Raw genomic sequence first — 20,201 nt, forward strand, 5'->3', positions numbered from 1 at the left:
TGCAACAGGGTCCAATGGCTTTTTCCCTCCCCTGGCTTCCATGTAAAACTCATTTACTTCTATTGTTCATAATTTTATGCTTTGAAAAGTAAGTCTTACTTCACTTGCAACTGCTATGCTCTGAAGCTTATTTTACATTTGGCAGAAAGTTCATCTAAAGCAACTGGAGTGAACTCAGCCAGTAACTTATTTAATATAAAATTCTCCAATTCAAAAGACAAAACATAGGATTAAGTGAGGAGGCTTGCAGGTTGCTGAGCAAAAAGGATGTAGGGAATAAAAATTTCATAAAACAGACCTGAATTAATTTTTTTGTTTAAGGACTGATTTTTTTCTTGTAAAGTTCTCCTTAATTTTTTTGTAAGCAAAATCCTACTAGATTCAGATAAAAACCTGTGTGAGTCTATCTTCACCTGCAGTCTCCCAGGCCTGTGTGTGTCACCCATTCAGCCCCTCCTGTCCACTTAGCAACACAGCTTGGCTGCCCACAGGCCAAACTGATTTTGGTGGAGAGAGAGGAACTACCTGGTTTGCCAGGGTTTAGTGATTCCAAAGGCACTTTCAAGGCCAGAATGCCTGTATCCCACTGCCTCATATGCAGGGATGAAGAACAGCTCAAGCTTCACGTGACAAATATGGACACTGTGTCGATGCTGAGAACTGCCTGAACTAGCAAGGTCCCAAATAACTCAGGGTGCTGAGGAACACAGCATGGGGTGCACTTAATGTTGAGCCAGTTAATGAAAGAGCACTGAGATCAGAGGCAGCTTTGCTTGGAGCAGACTGGAGCCAGCAAGGCTCACTGGCTCATCTGTGGTGTTAAGGCAGTCACACAAATCCTGCTGGACACAAACTATCCCTGCCCACATCACACAGTCAGGACATGGTGATGTGGTCTCCCTTCTCACAAAAAAGGACTCCCAGCCTCATCCAAAATTACCAACCTGTTTGGGCTGCCAAAAGGCAGTGCATACTGACTAGCCAGCTAAAAGTAGAGGAGTCCAGAACAAGCTGCCTACAGCCAAGAGATAGATGATGGCACAAGCCAACATGCCCCAGCTGCACCACCAGCACAGATTCCATGCACCAAGTTTCTTGGAACCATGGTCCCACACACATCTATATTATAACACCTGTATTACAAGGACATCTTACTACCTAAGGCTTCTCATTCTCCCATTAGTAAAATTGATTTGAAGGCATCCCATTATATTGGTTTGACATCCAAGAAAGCACAAGAAAAGCAGTATCTTGGCAACACCCCAAAGATGGAAAAGCTGCTGGAGTGGGAAGATTGCACAGTATATTCATACATTTATTCACTTTTACTAACTATGTTCCTTGTTATGACACTGTCATTTCAAAACCTCATTAAACTAAACCAGTTGCATCCTAAGCTTACATAATGCAGTTTAAAAGGCAAAGCTTTCTACCCTCCTGATGCACACTATAAATGTTGGAAGAGAGATGTGATGTACTGAGGACATTTCATTGCTAGCTTTTGTTTTCACATAAGTACTATTATTCATTTTTCACTGCAGCATAAAATATACATCTCAAAGAATGGGGGGAAAAAAGAAAAATACTACAGTGCCTACTATAATTACTGAAAGAAACAGGACAGTGACTTTATTTTAGTAGATATTAAATTCATTAAAGTCACCTTGGTGGCATAACCAGCATGGAAGGGAAAAACTACACCCTAAGGAGATTCCTCAGTCTAAAGTGAATCATGAGTCCAAGAATATCAGCAGCTTAGAACATTCTTATGAATTAAGTACATCTGAGCTGTGTTGCTTCATGTTAAACAGAGTTTGGGTTCCACATCCCTTCAAGGGTAAATAAAAAATTTTATTTGCAGCTCTTAGCCCAGTGAACTTTTAGCTGAGACTTGCACTACTTCAGCCCCCTGAGCATCAAGTTTTAGTCTCTAAATCAAAATCTACAGTGATTCTTCAGCTACAACTGATACAGCCTTGATGAAAATGCCCTCAGTACATTCATGCAATATTTTCATCCATATAAAGTCAAAACCACTATGAACATGAATCAGCACTGCTGTTCTCACTTTATAGAAGAGAAACTGACAAGACAGCTCAGTATTTCAGCTACTGCTATGCATGGGTGTCAACAGCAAAATTAATAGGCATATTAATCTAAGCCTTTAAAATTGCAATTTCTTAGGTCTATAAGAAAATGCAATTTTAAACACAGCACAGGAAAGGCAAATATAGAGAACCATATTGCCAGTGGACTGGCACAAATACCGAAATCCATCTCTGAAAATTTGCATCTCACACGCTGATCATGTATTAATGAAAAGCAAGCAAAGCATATTTACAACTTAGTGTATTCTGGCTCTTAGTTAACAATGAAACTGTTTCTACAAAACGAAGTTTTATGAGGGTTTTGAAAATAAAGCCTTCTTTAAAGTCAAATAAACACAATATTGATGAAATGCCAAGCTGAGCATTTCCTTATTTTCCAGATTCTCAGTCTGTGTCCAACCAGAAGTTTCCCTCTTTCAGTTCTCAGGTTCTTCCCTCAACCTACATAGATGACTCAAAAGTCATTAATTTCTTTTAAATTAATATTTTACCACGATAGATAATATTGCAAATATTTCTAGAGACAAGATCCCTGAAATGAAATTACTGCCACCTGCTGATCATCTGAGGAAATCCAAACCATTGCTGTTTAGCATTTACCTTGCAAACACAGTACCACTACCACCGGGAAATGTGTAAGGATGCTGTTTGCGGAATACATGACCCACTCTGCTGCAAGGGATGATCTCTAGGCTCCCACCACATTGCCAAACTCTGAATGAGATCTCTGAAATAAAAACAGAAATGAAAGATCAACATCATAAAATACTGGGTTTTTGTACTATATTTACAGAGAAGGCTTTTAGTGATTGTTTCTAAGAAGATCAAGCAAGACAGTTTTTCTAATTCAAGGATAAACAAAGGCACGCATCTAAGCATTTATGATTCTGCAAGCTCAGCAGAAATAAATATACTATCTTGCAAGCAAAATGTGAATCTTCTCTTATCTGAAGTCACCAGCATTGCCCAAATCCATAAACCCTGCTGCAATTTGCCACTGAGTTATGCTTTATCTGAAGGGTAAACAATAGTAGGTACGTTTAACAAATAAATTAATTATCTAGTTTATAACAAAAATTTTCAGCTGAAAATGGAATAACTGAAGATAAGTGAAATCAAGGCAAACTAAAATAACCAATAGATTTGAGCTGGTAACTTATTACAGCAGATAAATAAACACTCCCAAACAGTGGAAGGAGTTATATCAAGCTACTGTTGACTTGAGGATAGACCAAATAAAAGCATAACTTTTGCAAATTGAAGGTTATGGACAGTACACTTCTAGCCAAACTAATAATCTGAGCCAACTGGTGATGACAAGAAGGTCTAGAAATATTTAGACCCCTTTCTCAACCTTGATCTCTGATAGCAGAAGTCACCTAATGCTGAGAGAGAACTTTTCCACATTAATTCCAAGTCAGTGCAGTAAGAAGGGTGCTTCCAGCAGCACTGTTTCAGTTTTGATGATTCCCCCTTTAGTCCAACAGCTGCCACCAGACAGCCTTAGTTTCAAGCCTCTTCATAACCACTGAGTGTCCTTCCATAGGTTAAAAAAAAATGCAACTCTAAAAGTCAGTCTCTCTTTTATGACAAACTAAGTGACATGCCTTCTTTTTCAGAATCCCTCCTCCACATACACAGCAGTAATAATAGCAGAATTACTTCAGAATCAAAATTTGAAAAAAACAGAACAAACATAAACCCTCCCACAACCAAAAATTAGAGACCATGTCGTGTTGACTGAATGTTCAGGGAAAATTTTAAAAACTTTAAAAGTAAATAAAAAGACATATTTGTTAACTGTTGGCAGTGCAAATTAAGTTACTTTCTTCTTGATGGCCATATTCATGAATCCTAGAGAGTCAACATAGTTCAAGCTATAGATAGACCATACTCCTAAAACATGAATGACAACATTGTCTTTGACAGTAACTTATCCAGTTGAATTCACATGGGACAACAGGAAAAACTATTTTTTAAATTTTTATACACCTTCCAGCGCTTTAGATTGTGAAGAATATCGAAAAAGTGAACATTACATAAAATAGCTCAGAGGGAAAGAGCAAAGGACTAGAATATAGGGAGAAGTAAACTAACTCTTATTTGCACCAACATGGCTTCTAAAGCCTGCAATGGAAAAGAAAAAAGAACATACAGCAACTAAAACTCAAAACAACCCCACAAACTTAAGACTCTGTTTTGTCATATTCAAACAGTAGGAAATATTACTACCAGAGCAAGTTCAATGGACATAGTTTTTAAATGAAAAGGTATGAGCAGCATGTCAAAAATTCTTTATGAGATCAAGTTACATCTCTGTAACAGATTTGTTCTTTTTATTAGAGTGTGTCACCAATATAGAAGACAAGGAATGGCTTACTCATTCCTTGATTTTTAGGAAAACTAGTAAGAAAAGCCTAGGTTCTCAAATTAGACCCAAACCTTCTCATGGTCCACCCAGTTCTCTGGTGTACTGCAATTCTCCTAAGCTTATCAGAAAGCATTATAAACATACTGAGAATGGGAGTTTCTGAGTTGGAAAAGAGATGGAACTAACCTTGATGGACTTTTTGTGCAGCATGCATGCATTACCAGTTACATTTAGCAACAGTCTGAGAATGTACCTATCTTCATGATAATTTGGGCAATTTAGAGAAAATATTGTAGGCTCATCTTAGGATTTATCAAATTGATACTGACATGCGAACAAAACCTCACGTAACAGCTGTTCTGCACATGCTTGAAGGAAAAATGCTAGCTTTTATAAATGAATATGATATGCAGAATTATTTTGCTAGTCCATTTAGCAGGTTATTTGCATGTAACACCAAGCCCCTGAGTAGAGTCATGCTTGAGAGTAAAGAGGCCTGACAAGTGTGCACACTGAATTTTAAATTGCACATCACAGATTTCCAGTTATCTGGTGCACGTGTCATTTATTGCCAATTAAATCATATGCCATGTGATTTTTACTCATTTTCAATTAGTCTGACAGTTAGGAAGAAACCATTAGCTGCCTTCTGCTTGCTTTTCAGGCACCCCTAAATCTTCATCATCATCTTTCCAGAGGGAGGAACTGAATGCAGCAGGAGCAACATAAACATCTCTTGGCATCCATGAAAGAGGAGCTGTTGCTTGTGCTCTTTCCTGCTATCAAGGCCTCAATTATCAAAGCATAAAAGTAGTTGCTAAGTGTTCAGAAAAAGCTCAGTTGCTTAAGAACGTGCTTGTAACTAATCAAATATTTAAGTGCTCGAGTGGCAAAAGTGGTTTTCAGAGTGAATAAAAATATTGCTGCATTAAATTGATCCAATGATTTTCCAGGACATTTAAAAATGAAAATTATTATGTTTACATTAATACAGTTTAGCAATATACAGCCAAAATAGCGAAACAACAGAAACATGGAATGTAATTGCTCAAAATACCCATAGGGTTTCTTTGAATACTGCATATGATGGTCAGAGACAGGACTGTAGGGACACCACTTCCAACTTTTCAGCGTGTTACAGCAGCACCAAACATTTGGTTACCATGTCTCCATACAGCAGACATTTCCTTGTAGGCCAAGCATGCACTTAATGCATATGCAGATTTTGGTAACTCAAAATACTCGTGGGTTTTTACAAGTTCAAGGTATTTCAGGATTTTGCAGCTAGCATGCACAGTAGAAAAGCTTCTATCCTTAGAAGCATTCCTAAAACACACTACTTGCAATGTCTGAGATGCATCTCTACCCCCAAAAACTAAACTAATGACAAACTGGAATTCTTGAGGAGCTGTAGAATTCTGCTCCTTTCAAATCATTGCTGGTTTAAACACAAGTATACTTGTCTTAACTGGAGAAAACCTTTGTACAACACTGTAACACAAACAGCCAAAAAAACCTACTAATGTCAGATTTAACCAGCAGGTCAAAGGAGAATGGCTAAAGCAAAAGTCCTATCAGCCTCTCCTCCCTCTTGCCTAAATCTCACTCACTTCAACGTCTGAAAATAAGTACTTAGAGAAAAAATACCTTCTCAACCATCACTCTCATAGGGCTAAGGAAGGGGTATAAAACTACAAAATTCACTAAGTTTAGATGCCAGGCAGCATACTACTGGCAAAGTTCAGAAACAAATAATTCTTCAGTCAGTTAAGTTAATTGATTTATTAAGGTATATGTATTAACATTAAATTAATTCTCCTGTATTCTACTTTTCATGATTAAATTAAGCAACATCTTTAGAAGTATGCCTTCAACTGTCAGCATTTAAACATTATTATATTTAATTGCTTCCCTACAGCCTGAAATTTTCTTACCAGCCAACTTCCATTACAAAAAATGTCACTGCTCAGTGAGCTAATACTTTTATTCCCTTATATTTAACATATAATTTTTTCTTTGTTATAATTTTTTCATTGAAATAAATGTTTTGGATTTCGCCAATAATGTGCATGAAATTTAAATGCTGGTTTTAACTCTTTGAACAAAATCAGGAAAATCATGACTCCTTGACAGTAAAGGAAATTATGAAACCCGCTTTCTGATCAGAGGGTAAATAATACACATACCTAGGTTTTCTCCACCCCAAACATCCATCATCATGTCATACTTCCCTAGTTCTTCAAAATAGGATTTGTCCATCACAAATAATCCACCAGCTATCATGGGTGTCCTAAACAAACAAGAAAAATTAAATCAATTACTTACAGAACCATGAACATGGAGGTAACTATTACTTGCACATCAAGATTAATACCTCCATGAAAAAATGTGGCAATGTTTTTGAATGCAAATTATTTTGCATCTATCACTTCAAATGTTGTTTCCACACATTTCTATGTCACATTTCTATGGCCATGACCACCTTCTGAGGCAGCTTCTAAATCTCCATTTGGCTCACAAGTTGCTCATTTAAAGGGTGGCAATTTTTGCCAGCAATAAAACGTTAAAACTGATGCTGCATTTTTAGTCCTCAAAACACACCAACTTTAAACAGAGTGACATCTACTCTTATTTCTGAGAGTCTCATCATGCTCCATATACAGGAAGGAAATTTCAATATTGGTGTAAGATATAGTAAAGATATTCTTTCAGACTCAGAGAAGATGATTTCTAACTTTGCTTAGTTGCAAATTAGAATCCGTTTGAGAAGTGGTGGTACAGACATACTTTATGGGAGCAACTGGATTTCCTTGTCGTGCTCTTCTTTGCTCTGGTGTCATGTAATCCCACTTGAATACAAGGTTCCAGTCGAAGCCTTAAAAAAGAAAAGTAAGATATTAAAATAACTGTGGTCATCATTCAGCTTGTAGTAATATAATGTTCATTAAAAACATCAGGAACTGTAACTAAAATGAAAAATTTAAACTTGTGCAAAATTCCAGGTAGAAAACAAATAAGGAGTCCAGATCAAAGAAAAAAAGAGTAAAACTCAACCATGGAATAAGTTCCCATCTTTTGTCTTCATCTATTTCACAAAGTAGGAAACCCAAGTGGTGTCCTTACATCAAATAGAAAACATCATATGATGATCTTCCAGCCATTACAAATGCTCTCAACAATCTTTATTGAATAACTGCATTTCCATGCTTTAGCAGTGATCTCACATTTACACAGGCTTAATGCAGTACTCTTCGAGGTACTCTAACAGCAAGAGCCCTCAATCATGAAGGTGACAACATGTAAGTTCCACTTATCTTCTCAACATTCATTTAACTTCGTACTTCCCCATTGTATTTTTAAGTGCATCATTGTTTAAACTTGAGGCAAGTGCTAGAGTACCAAAATCTTACTTTCCTTATGCATATACATGCAAGCGTGAACACACAGTAACAACTGGTCTGGGCCTGTTGTGAGTTAAGCACAGAAGCACAAAGATCACTAGAACAGACTAGATCAATAGGTCATCTATAGCAGCTTTCTACATTAGAAACATTAAATTTATCTCTTTTAGGCAATGCTACAGAGCTGGTATAGGACAAACTTCCTATAGGAAACACTTTCATAACAGTTTTTATGCTGGGTTATGCTCATAATCATGAGCATCTATTAAAAAACTGCACAAGACTCATAGCCCTCTCCTAGTACACCTAGCAAAACAGCCTTGTACACTCTGCCTGCTGCCAAACACATTTAGATCCTATGAAGTCATGTAATGAATGATTTCCAGATTTCTGGTGCACAGATGTCAATAGTTTTCATTCTCCAGTATAAAGATAAAGCAATTATTTTGTGGGGAAGTGGGGGGGAAAAAAGCTAGTGTAAACAGAAAACAATTACAGCCCTATAAACTGCCTGTCTGCATCCGTAAAGGTGCATAGCAATGACTGATGTAGGAAGTTAAAACCTCCACAGTTTTCATTTTAACTCACGAGATACTTATCACACACAATACAGAAATTACCCTGAACAGTCTTTGCAGCATGCATGGCAGCTCTTTCTCTCCATGTTTGAGTATTTCATGAGGCATTGCACTGTAAAAATGAAAGACACTCACACTACTCCGAAACTCCAAGTAGCAAAACTGAAAAATGGCTACAACCCACAGCACTGCAAAGCCTCCAGCCTGAAGAGTAAAATGAGTTCCAATATTTCCACGCAGTTAAAAAGCCGCATTTCATCCCACATAGCCAGCAAAATGACTTGCATCTGGGAGAAGCTGAAAAACCCACTGTTCCCCAGCAGCAGTGAGACAGTTACTGTGTACTCCAGTGAACACAAGGGGTCTCTTTTGGAACACAACACTCCCACAAACTGAACAAGTGTAAAAGTCTCTACCCATTCAAAACTGGTTCTCCGTCTCCATTTTCACAGACTCTGGGAAAAATCTGCACTCAATGAGATAGTATCAGTAACTCTGTAAAAGGAGTATATTTTAAACACAGTGCATATCCAGTATAAAACTCTATCCAGTGTAAACTGTATCACAGGCATACTCTAAATTATTAGATCTCAGTTAACTACAGTTTGTTCCAGTAATTATAGTGTTTCTCAGGGTGGCATAAACACTTTTGGAAACCACCCTCAAAAAAACCCAAACAAAAACCAAAAGCAAACCCAAACAAAAAAACTCACAAAAAGCCTGTAACATGAAGTGCATGGATTTCGTTTTGACCATGACTTGGGAATTACTTCAGACATGTCCACTTAGGGAAAAAGCGTGTACCATTTGCTAGGTTGCCTGTCTTGGGTGATTAAATCCTTTCAAGAGAGACCAGGCACAAATGCTGTCCCATCTGTTTCAACTCTCCATGCTTCAGCCACACAGGCACTGTATCTAAGGTTGAAAGCATAGTTCCATTTCCCAGTGAAAGTGTCCTGTGGTGCCAGATGCTGTAGTGCCTCTAACATGGCAATCCATCTTTTGGGAACTGACAAGAAAGATATTATTCATATTTCAACTGACCCTCAAATAACTTGGCACACTACTATGTGCAAAATTTCTATTAACCTTAAAAAAATAATTTCTCACTCCTCAATCAGAAGCACGTAGGCTTTGTGCACCTTAAAAAATGAAAAACCTAATCTCTGATTGTGTACAAAGGGAAAACGTGAACACTAAAAAGTAATAGATAAATGAATGAATTGGGAAATGTAGATTCAAAGATAAAGCATGAAGGGCAGTAGCAAGTGAAACAATTTCTCAATCCTCTCCCACTTAACTAAGAAAAATTTCGCATGAACCCAGCAGCAACCAATCTAAGGTTTCAAAGAAAGAATTCCTCCTCCTCCTGCAGACAACAATAAAAGCCACATAATGGTATAGGGATTTATGTAGTTAATATTTAATGAATAGATTGGGTAAAAGCCTTAAGGTTTAATAATGCTGGCATACACAATAGCACAGAACTACACATTAGCACACTGTGAATATATGCACCATAGGTGTCATTTCAAAACATTAATTAAAAGGATATAGAAACTCTCACCTCCAGATCACTGGTGAACTTGTGACATTCTATTTGCATAATATGCAACATTATGGGAATACTGCTTTTATTTTAGTTCACTGCAACAACCTAGGTGACCACTTAGAGACTAGAACCTAAAATAATAGATTGGAAACTGTTCTTTCCTTCCTAACTCAAAGTCCACTCATAAAAGATGGGACATCATGAGAACAGCACTTCAATTTTTATATCGTGGCTCACCTTACACTTTTTATGCAGACAGTTGAGTTTCCAGGGTTGTAGGAAAATAATTGTTTAAAAAAGGGGGGTAAGTGGGTAGAGAACCACTATTTTAAATATTAGATTCTTGTTAGCACTGGAAGAAGTTTTAAAAGTATGTAATAAGTAAGGAGTTTAGTTGCCCTCTCCTTCTTTGAGAAAGAAGCTGAGAAGAATTTTTTAAATTTATGCTTATTTAGGGCTTCAAAAGTATTTTTGCTCTTTACTGTCAATACGTTACATTACCTACACATATTGAAATTGTAGTACTTCTCAATTTAACAGAGGATTTTCTCAATGGCAAAGATAGAAACACTACAAATTTTCATGGTGGTATATGAGCGTTTTCACAATTACAGATCATGGCTAATAAACATTTTCTTTATTCAGAAGAGTTTAATTTTTTTAAGCAAACCAGCATCTTGAAAAAAACCTCATAGACACTGCATTGTTGATGGGCTTCTAAACTAGTGAGCAATTAAAGCCTGCATTATCTAAAAAGAGAACCATAAGCTCTGGCTATTAGCTTTTTCTGACACATTTACACAACCCTACAAACCTTGGAGCAAGTGTTGCATATTGGTAAAAGGCAGCATAAACTTAAAAGAATTAGTATAATAAAGATGAACTTTTAAAGCAGAGAATAACAAGGCCAATTAAAATCCAAGCCAAGAAGCAAGTAACCTACAGAACTTGAAACTAGATCTATGAAAGGGAAGAACAGTATGTTAATTGCCCATTCCACAACTGCAGTGATTATGAGCTTTAATTCTTGATGGGTTTTTCTAAAGTCTGTATTCCAGTACAGGTACATACCGCCTTTTAAATCAGCTGACGCCCCCACGTACTGGAAGTTGTCCATATTAATTACATCAATAATAGGAGACACAACTCTGGTCTTGTCCTAAAATAAATGTTAGAAAGTAATATTGAAATAATGAAATCAATATATAAAGATTCAGGCAGGATGTGATGTTGAACAGTTCAGCAGGATTTCATTAGCATGTCTCCCCAGCTCTCCCCCTACTTCCACTTACAGCGCTGAAGAGCCCATGCTGTGAATAGCACTGCTCAGCACTGCTTCAGAGAGCAGAAACCATAGGATATGACTGGAAATCCTCTTTCTATTCTAGGCTACTTTTATTCGGTAATCCCCCTCTTCTGACTTGCTCTTGAAGAGGGCAACAAACTTATGGTTCTAAAGGCAGTCAAGCAAACAGCCCTTCCATTCTTACTTTTAAACGCAAAGCAAAGAAAAGCATCCAGGCAATTCATATTTTCCACAGCAAGTCTCCAGTCATGCAGTGAACTACAGTCTCATTATTTCCACCTTTAAGGGACACTTAGGCCTCTCTGCAATCAGAAAAGTCTTAGGTTACTGCCAACCCATTCTACACTAGAAGAATCACACTTCAATAACAGATAATCAGATAGGAAAGTGAACCTAAAAAGCACCTCAAATTCATGAATGCCATTAATCTCCAGCAGCCAAGATTCCAGTGGTACAGATAACTACAGTCTTCTGTCCATCCATGGCCTCGTATTCTATTCTGAGCAATGTTAATTATTTTAGCTGATGTTTTTGCCAAAATAGTTTAAGAACAAAAATCCACATGCATCATCCAGTAGTATCACAAGACCTCAGTGTTCTAAAATAAGACTAATCTAATGTTAGAAATGCAGCATCATGGTTAAACCAGTTTGTCTCCATTCTTTGCTTGAATTCAGAACAAAAGTTTTGAGCTGCACAATTTAACATCATTCTGAGAACAGAACTTCAGAACAGCGTATCATCAAATCTGTGAAAATAAATGTTTCAAACAAACAGGAGATACTTTGGTTAACTCCTGTTATAGAGAAACTGTTCTCATGGTTAAAAAAAAATGCAACCTAAACACCTCCATTTTAGGAATTTACTTTATGTCTTGAAACAACAACACATATTCTAAACAGTGGTTCAAGCAATGTATCTGCCTTGCTAATCAGTATTATACAGAATAGACTGGAACCAAATTAGTATGAGAATAGCTTGAGCTCATAAGAAGAGACTTAAAAGCAGCTTAGACAAATGCTTTGTTTGGTCCAATAAGAACTTTTAACACCCATTTTCTTTTCTTGTACCTCAACTATTCATTCTCTGCTGATTTTTAATAAGCCCTAATTACTTAAATGGCATTTACTAGGTCATGTGCCTGGGTGAGCAAAAGGTCATTAAATTCTGTATCATCCAAAAGAAGAATTCAAGCAAACCCAAGAGAATTCAAGCTGAAGACTAAGCAAAAAGCTGAAGACACATTGCTTTTTACATTCCCTTTACTATCACTGCAACTATGCCACCCATCTCAAAACCTGCTTTTATGACAAATGTAATAGAACATCTAATCTGGTCTGCTACTAAGAATTAAGTCTTTTGGTCTAAAGCAAACTAGAAATTCAAACAAAAAGTCCAACCTGCCATATTCCCCCATCCATCACATCTTTAGCTCCTTTTTCTGCTAGTGGTAGCCTCAAGCCCATGTTTGCAATGGCAAGCAAGGCACAGTTTTGCTAGCTGTGTTGTAATTGCCTCCCAAGTACAATTTACTGCACCTTCACTGCAAAGTCCTCTATGTGTGTGCGTACACCTTCCTACACCACTGAAGTGCTTTACATGTACCCATGCCCTTATTTTAGGCATTCTATATATAGTGATAGAATTAGGAAACTCCCTTAAGTAAAGGCTGATGAGACGGAAGATATTGAGCCTGTCCAGTTATTCACAGTATATCTATGAGCATAAAATACAAAAATTAAAACATCCTTTTTTTCTCATTTATTCCTTAGCTAAAATGGAGACCTCTTATACATCTATGCCCCTCTCTAAAAGCATTTTTGAAGAAGATTTGGTTTTTTTCACATGGTTCTACTTGGCCAGGTTGAACCCAGTCATAAAAGCTGCCCAAGTTATCAGGTGTCACATTAGGCAGAGTTTCATTTAGGCTTCAGCTTATCTCCACTGAGCTGCATAAGCAGGTAGTATATTGTCTCTATACATCTGGAATTTCCTCAGGCTTTTACTGCTGATCTGATTATTTCTATCAATATCAGTGCAACACCACACTAATGCCACTTGCTACACCTAACATTTAAACAGCTCCCAGTTGTTCCTCTGACAGCCAAATACCCAGGCCATGTGCATTCAGTCTGATGTATAACCCCCACACTGCTGACTTGAAATTACAGGATTTGCTCAGTAGCAAAGCAGAAAAAAAGCTTTTTACATTCTTAAGGTGATGCTTTTCAGAACATTAGAAAGTTGTTAATGCAGAGACTGCTAAAAAAGAGCTTCTGGGTCTCCAAATTACAGAGTTCACTCATTTAAAAGATTAAAAAGCAGCTCTCTCTTTAATCACACCATGGATAAATAAGTACCTTGCTTTAAGACAATTTAACATAGAAAAGCTTTTGCCTTCTAATGGAAGGCACAACCGGAAAGCCATGTACTTCTTAGTGAAGATAATGAAAAGAAATAGCCTACGAACACTGCAAGTCTCTAGCATCTGAAAATTTGTAGCAAACTATTTCATCTTGACAATTTATAAGGAAGATATGAATACTCTAGAAAGTCAGACCTTATATATTGTTCTCATAAACCATGAGAAATTATCCTCGAGCTTCTGCATGCATTGCTTTCTCCTTCTAAAAGTCTCAAGTCACTTCAAAGATTAAACACCTTTTTTTCACAACACTTTTAAGAGAGGATATAAATATTTTCCTTTTAGCATTGTGTCAGTTAAAAGTTGACTCACTCAAAGTCAAAAAATCTGAGACAGACATGAAAAAGCAAACCACACCTCACTTCTTAATCTTAGTTATTTCTTCCTGTTAAGATCTTATTTGTTTAAAAATATCTTCCTAAATGTGATAGAGGATTTACTGCTATGCTATGAAAACAGATTAGTTCAGTCCTGCATCAGAATATTTCAATTTTTTTTTCATACAACTGCTGAATTCTAAGAACAGAATGTCAAAATGTTTATAAATTTGAAATGGAAAAAGCTAAGTAGATGAGTGCCCATGAAATCACTAGTAGATGTTTTCAGGACCATGTATACTTACTACTAGGCTGACATTTTCAGGGAATCAAAGGGTTAGCCTCCACTGTGTCCTCATTTAATCATATACACACCAAAAAAAAAAAAAAACTAGAGGGCATAAAAGGTAGCCTTAAGAATCAAGCAGAAAGCCACTCTCTAGGAAACAGAAAAGATATACCTGCTCCAGGTTACACCAGTGTCTGTACACATTTTGAACTCTTAAGTGGTCACCTTGTGTGTATGTTGCTTCTGCATTAAGCTTTTGCTCAAATTGCTTGATAGAAAAGTCCCTAGCAGAGTCAGACCCCCTCCAGAATGCTAAGCAAACATGAGTCCTGAAAAAAGGAAGATATTCTTACTAGGAGACCATCTTAAAGAAGAAAACTGTGGGATGGATCATGCTTCAATTCAGGAGGAAAGCCTGATAGCTCAAGTGTCAGAGGCAGAGCTTTCTAAAGTGGTTATAGCACATTAGATAGAGTACTGCAGAACTGACTTGATTCAGACTGTTTCTTGGAAGTAAATTCTTATACTGTAACATACACAAATGATCTCCCAAAATTCCAACAGGAATAAATGCCAAGTGAGCAATTCTGAAACAGAAAGGAAAAAAAGGAAGAACAAAACACACTTTCCACTAGATACATAATAGATGCAGCCGCATATCAGAAACACAGTATTAATGAACAGGAGCCCTGACCTGAAAAAAGTTACCAGTGAGGCCAGAACAGAAAGGAGTTCACGTCTATTCAGCTTCTTGTCACTGCAACTATCAAAAATGCTGCCAATTAATATCAACTAACATATGCTGTCTGCCCTGTGAGCAGAATTAATCCATTTAAAATAACAAAGAGCTGTCATACACAATATATAAACACTAACCCGGCCTTAATTATTTGAACAACCAGAAAGCTTAAAAGCTGCTTTTTTAAACTCCATACCTGTTGGCTGGGAATCTTTGTAGATGACAGTTAAATGGAATTCTATATTCATTATTTATTTAACAGTACATCAATCTTTTAAGAATAGAGAAATATATTCATACAGCTGAAAACTATTCAGTGGCACACAATTAGTGTGTACTATGGTGACAATTGGAAGGAGCAAGTTTTGAAGGATCTATAACTATGTATAAAGTAGCTGCTGCAAAAAGCAAAATATGCACCAGCTTCTCCAGCCTGATACACTCCATGCAATGCTGGATCTTCACAAAATTGCCAGCAATTTAATAAGAGGTTTTACGTTCTGTTACAAATGAAAAGGTAACACTTTTTCAAATTCCGTATCAGTTTCAGAAAAATAAATGAGTATGCCCTGCAAAAAGTCATACAGAAGAGAAACAGGAAAATGACTAAGTAACTGTCTTACCAAATGCAGGGTTTTGCTGACCAAAACTACCACTTTTCTTCTTATTTCTTGAATGAATAGATGCTTCAGTTTACACAAAAGGCCTGAAAATGTTCCCATGTCCTGGATTCTTTAGTTCTGTAGCTGCAAGCATTCTCCACTTTTAGAGATATATTTAATGCCTTCAGGTTTATTTTCCTAGTTAATAATTACAGAGAAATTCTCCCAACCCTTCTGAGGCTGCAACACTTTAGGTGGCTACAAAAATAAAAGGAAGTGCTATGGTACTCATGCTCAAGGGCTTTGTAGGCTCTAGGTACTTTAACAGTGTTCAGGTTTGAGCTGATTAGTTATTTCTACTCCAAAACAGGATTTCAACTGCTGATGTGTCTTGGGCAACTTGCAGTAATTCTCGAACACCCAGTAAATATAACAGGCTATGGCCAAATGTATGAGGTTCAATAAGACAAAGGTTCTGCACTCAGGTCACAATTTCATGTGACGGTTTGGGGATGCTGATTGACAGCAGCTGAACATGACCCAGCGTGCACCCAGGTGGCCAAGAATGTCAATGGCATCCTGGCCTGGATGGGCAACAGTGTGGCAAGCAGGACCAAGGCAGTGACCTTCCCTTTGTATTCAGCACCACTGGGGCCACACCCCAAATCCTGTGTCCTGTTCTGGGCTCCTCACTCCAAGAAAGACATGGAGGTACTGGAGTGTGTCCAGAGAAGAGTAACTAGGAGCTATGAAGGGTCTGGAACACAAGCCTTTTGAGGACGAGCTGAGGCTGTTCAGCCTGGAGAAAGTAGGCTCAGGGCAGAGCTTATGACTCTGTACAACTACCTCACAGAAGGTTGTAGGAAGGTGGGGATCAATCTCTTCTTACAAGTAACAAGCATAGGAAAGAGGAAATAGCCTCAAGCTACATCACAGAGGTTTGGATTGGGTATTAGGTAAAATTTCTTCACTGAAAGAACGGTCAAGCATTGGAACAGACTGCCCAGGGAAGTGGAAGGGTCACCATCCCTGGAGGTATTTAAGAGATGTGTGGATGTGGCACTTCAGGAACATGGTTCAATATTGGGCTTGGCAGGTGTTTGGGTAACAGTTGGACTCTGATCTTAAATGTAATTTCCAACCTATATGATTTTATGATTCTAAAAGCATCATGGAACCAAACAGAATAAAGAAAAATCAGTCATCAGTTGATAGCTTTGTCATTGACATACTGAGAATATGGGGTTTACTTCCTTTTTTCTCCCCCTTTCTGTTTTTTGGAGTATGCAAAGGAAAGCATAATGTGGATAAGTGAAGAACTGGGCATTAACCAAGCAGAGTAGCTTAGCAAAACTATTATGATCAGAAGCATTTTGGAACCAAACCTTTCCTGGAAGACTGGCTTTCCAGAAAGGGAATGCAATTAAGAAAGAATAAAAACTCTGTTGTCTTGAGTGTTTCTCAATGCTTTTATAGAATCACACTTCATTCAATTTCCACTTCAACTGAGTTCTTCCAGAGCAAGTTAACAAGTACAACCAATCCCTGGAGAAAACAGTACAGTTTCACTCTCAATCCTCTCAATTGCTTTTCCAGGACACAGACTAAGCATCATTCTCATAGATGCTGAGAGCCTCTAGTTCCTGCTAGTTTCCATGCGAATTTTGTTTCACAAGTCATCCTCTCTCCTATTATCACACTGAATCTTAATGAGGCATAAAGATTCAGGTAGACTGAATCACACCAAGATGATACTGGTACAGGAGAATCACACTTTGCTCTAAGATTTTCAGCTTACTGAGGCAGTCGCCAAAAAACCAAGGAAGCATATATTTAAATTACTTGCAAAGATAATAAAAAATATTCAGATTTTATGTTCCTGTGTTCACAGATTAAATGAACAAAAATATGTTTTAATCACAGAACACTCTAATCATCTCCATCACCTTAAATCAGCAAAAGAGCTTCCTTAGGAAAATGAATAAAAATTAATCTAGTATAAACCAGATGGCTTTAAAATTTAAAAGCTGCTTCTTCAGGAAATTACTTTATAACTCATTACTAACCTCAGCTACTCTTTCCAAAAGTGGTTCCAGCCAGTGTTCATTGCACTCACAGTGACTATCCAGGAAGGTCAACACTTTGGCTTGTGCTGCATCTGCCCCTCTGACACGGGAGCGCATCAGGCCTGAGAAGTAAAGATACAAAGTTTTAATTACATCCTGGGGAAAACAATCAACAGTAGTGAGAAACTATTGCATTCCAAGTTAGTAATTAGTTAGATTACTCAGACAGGGCAAATACACAAGCTCCATTATCAAAAGCAGATTCTAGTTAAGAATTCAGTGAAATTACTTCACACCAAACAGCCTGCAAGTACTCAACCTACTGTACTCTACAGGTTTCCTTCTGATTTAGCAGAAGCAGCAAAGTACCTTTTCAAAACAAGTGATACATGAGTACAGATGGGTCTGCATTACTGTAACTGGTATTTACACCGATAAATCTTACTTAAGATTGGCCCTGAAAACAAGATTGTCTCCTAGAGTTCTGCTATGCAACTGAGGAAAGCACCATCATTAACTTATCCTCTCCACCCCTTTTTGCCACTCCCCATCTTAGTCCTTACCAGAGTCTGTATATTCTTCTATGAACTTCAAGAAATAACCCTACTTCATTAATTCCCATCTGAGAGCCATACATCAACCCATTTGTCTTTCCTCTGTGATTACAGCAATTCTCTTGTTTTGCAGTTTGTTTGGGCTTCATCTGTTTTGAATAGGTATCTTTAGGCAGAAGCTTCTGTCAAAACCAAAGGTTCTTCTCTTCTGTGTCTCAATTACACAGATATCCTCACTGATTTACCCTGCTCCTTTCCTTCCTTCCCTTCTACTATTTGTTCACTGGATGACCTCACCATTCCTTAAAGTCCCTTGCTATATATATACACATAGCAAACTTCCTCCCATTCCTTTGCATATTTCCTACCTACTTTTAGCTAATACTATTCAAAAGTTTATGGATTTCTGTCACATGAGGCTAAAGCCAAGTCTAATTTTGTTTTTTTTCTTTTTCTTTCTTCATTGTTTCCCACTAAATCTGTCCTGGTTTGTTAGGGCATTTTCTCCCCCCAACTGAAATACTGCAAAAGAGTCGAGCCTGTTACTTACTGCACCCTTTACAAAATAAATATACAAAATATGACTATGCCAACAGAATACAAGATGCTAAAGAGGAAAAGCTTGTTTGTTCTGACCAAAATTCAATAACAGCCCCATCAAGATCCTTTTCTTATCTCTTATTTCAAGTGTGATCACAGTTCCAGATACTCACTGTGCTATAGCTCTCCAACATTTTGCATTTTATCTGTGGCACACTGACATCTAACTGTACCTCACTGACTTAGTGCTGTTGCCTTAATTTCAGCCTTTAAATGTAATCTGTTCAGTTTTTCCACATCAAACCATTCCTCAAACACTATGGCTACACCTTTTTTTTTTAACTTCTCAATTCCTTCCCTCAGAGCTTATTATGTCTAAATAACATTGTTATAGAACCTACTGTCTTACTCTAATTCTATAGAAAACTCACAATAGTGTTTCTAATTTCAGAGTTAGTGGCAAAAATGGAGGTGATGGAGGTGAGCACTTTGGTCATTGAGTCCTCCATAATCACATTCAGGTTTACTACTAATAGAGCTGAAAATGTTCCACTGAACATTTATTCTGTAGACTACCACACCCTCAAACACACTGAGCTCCCATAACAAATTCTGGTACTACAGATGAGACTAAAAGCTACTAATATTTATTTCTGAAAGAAAGGCAATTAATGTCATTCCCTCCACTGACACCATCTCTTTACTTCAACTTTTGTTTTAAAATACACTGCTGTCCCTCTATTGTTCATACTACTGAGCTATTCTTAGCATCCTAAACATAGGTTAATTTCACCAATTCCCTAAAATTTTAATTTCTATCTCACAAAGATACAAAGTAAACTAATACTCTATCTGCAAACAGTTGTTCTTTTCTGACGTAATAGATTTGTCAAATTATATTTAATTTTCAGATATACTGATGAACATTCATAATCATGTATTTGTATATGCATTGAAAATTAATATTTAAAATTACTAAAATAAACAAACATCAAAAATTTATTACTTCATTCTGTTTTTTCCCTTACTGCTATCTACATCTTCAAGTGATACACTGAAAAATAAAATTAACTTGCTCAGAACTTGGAAACCATGGCAAGTCATAAAAGACCTGCTTTCCTAATAAGCCTTTGTTCACAAGTATATTCCAAACAGAATATTTAAACACTAAGAACCCATCAGTTATTGCAATAACTTTAATTATGGGACAACACAGGTTTTGTGCATGTCATTTGCAGCTCCTGATAATCTAATGATTCCCGCTCTTCCCCAGACCAGGCCGGCAGTCTAGAAAATACAGCTTATAAAAATTAGCAAGCCCATATCTGCTAATTCAGTCAGCTATTTGAACTG

General features: G+C 37.2%; 1 protein-coding gene across 2 annotated transcripts in view; it reads right to left on the reverse strand.

Moving 5' to 3' along the window:
* Nucleotides 1-20,201, reverse strand: part of GALNT2 (polypeptide N-acetylgalactosaminyltransferase 2) — an 87,223-nt gene that overhangs the window by 10,769 nt on the left and 56,253 nt on the right. For both annotated transcript variants that reach the window (XM_014874413.2, XM_088161495.1), the window contains exons 7-11: nucleotides 17,755-17,876; nucleotides 11,082-11,169; nucleotides 7,267-7,354; nucleotides 6,666-6,769; nucleotides 2,709-2,835 (exon numbers count right to left, since the gene is read on the reverse strand). In XM_014874413.2, the coding sequence (XP_014729899.2) occupies nucleotides 2,709-2,835; nucleotides 6,666-6,769; nucleotides 7,267-7,354; nucleotides 11,082-11,169; nucleotides 17,755-17,876 (529 nt within the window). The remainder of the gene's footprint in view (nucleotides 1-2,708; nucleotides 2,836-6,665; nucleotides 6,770-7,266; nucleotides 7,355-11,081; nucleotides 11,170-17,754; nucleotides 17,877-20,201) is intronic.

Source organism: Sturnus vulgaris, chromosome 3, assembly GCF_052056855.1.
Source record: "Sturnus vulgaris isolate bStuVul1 chromosome 3, bStuVul1.hap1, whole genome shotgun sequence".
Lineage (NCBI taxonomy): Eukaryota > Metazoa > Chordata > Aves > Passeriformes > Sturnidae > Sturnus > Sturnus vulgaris.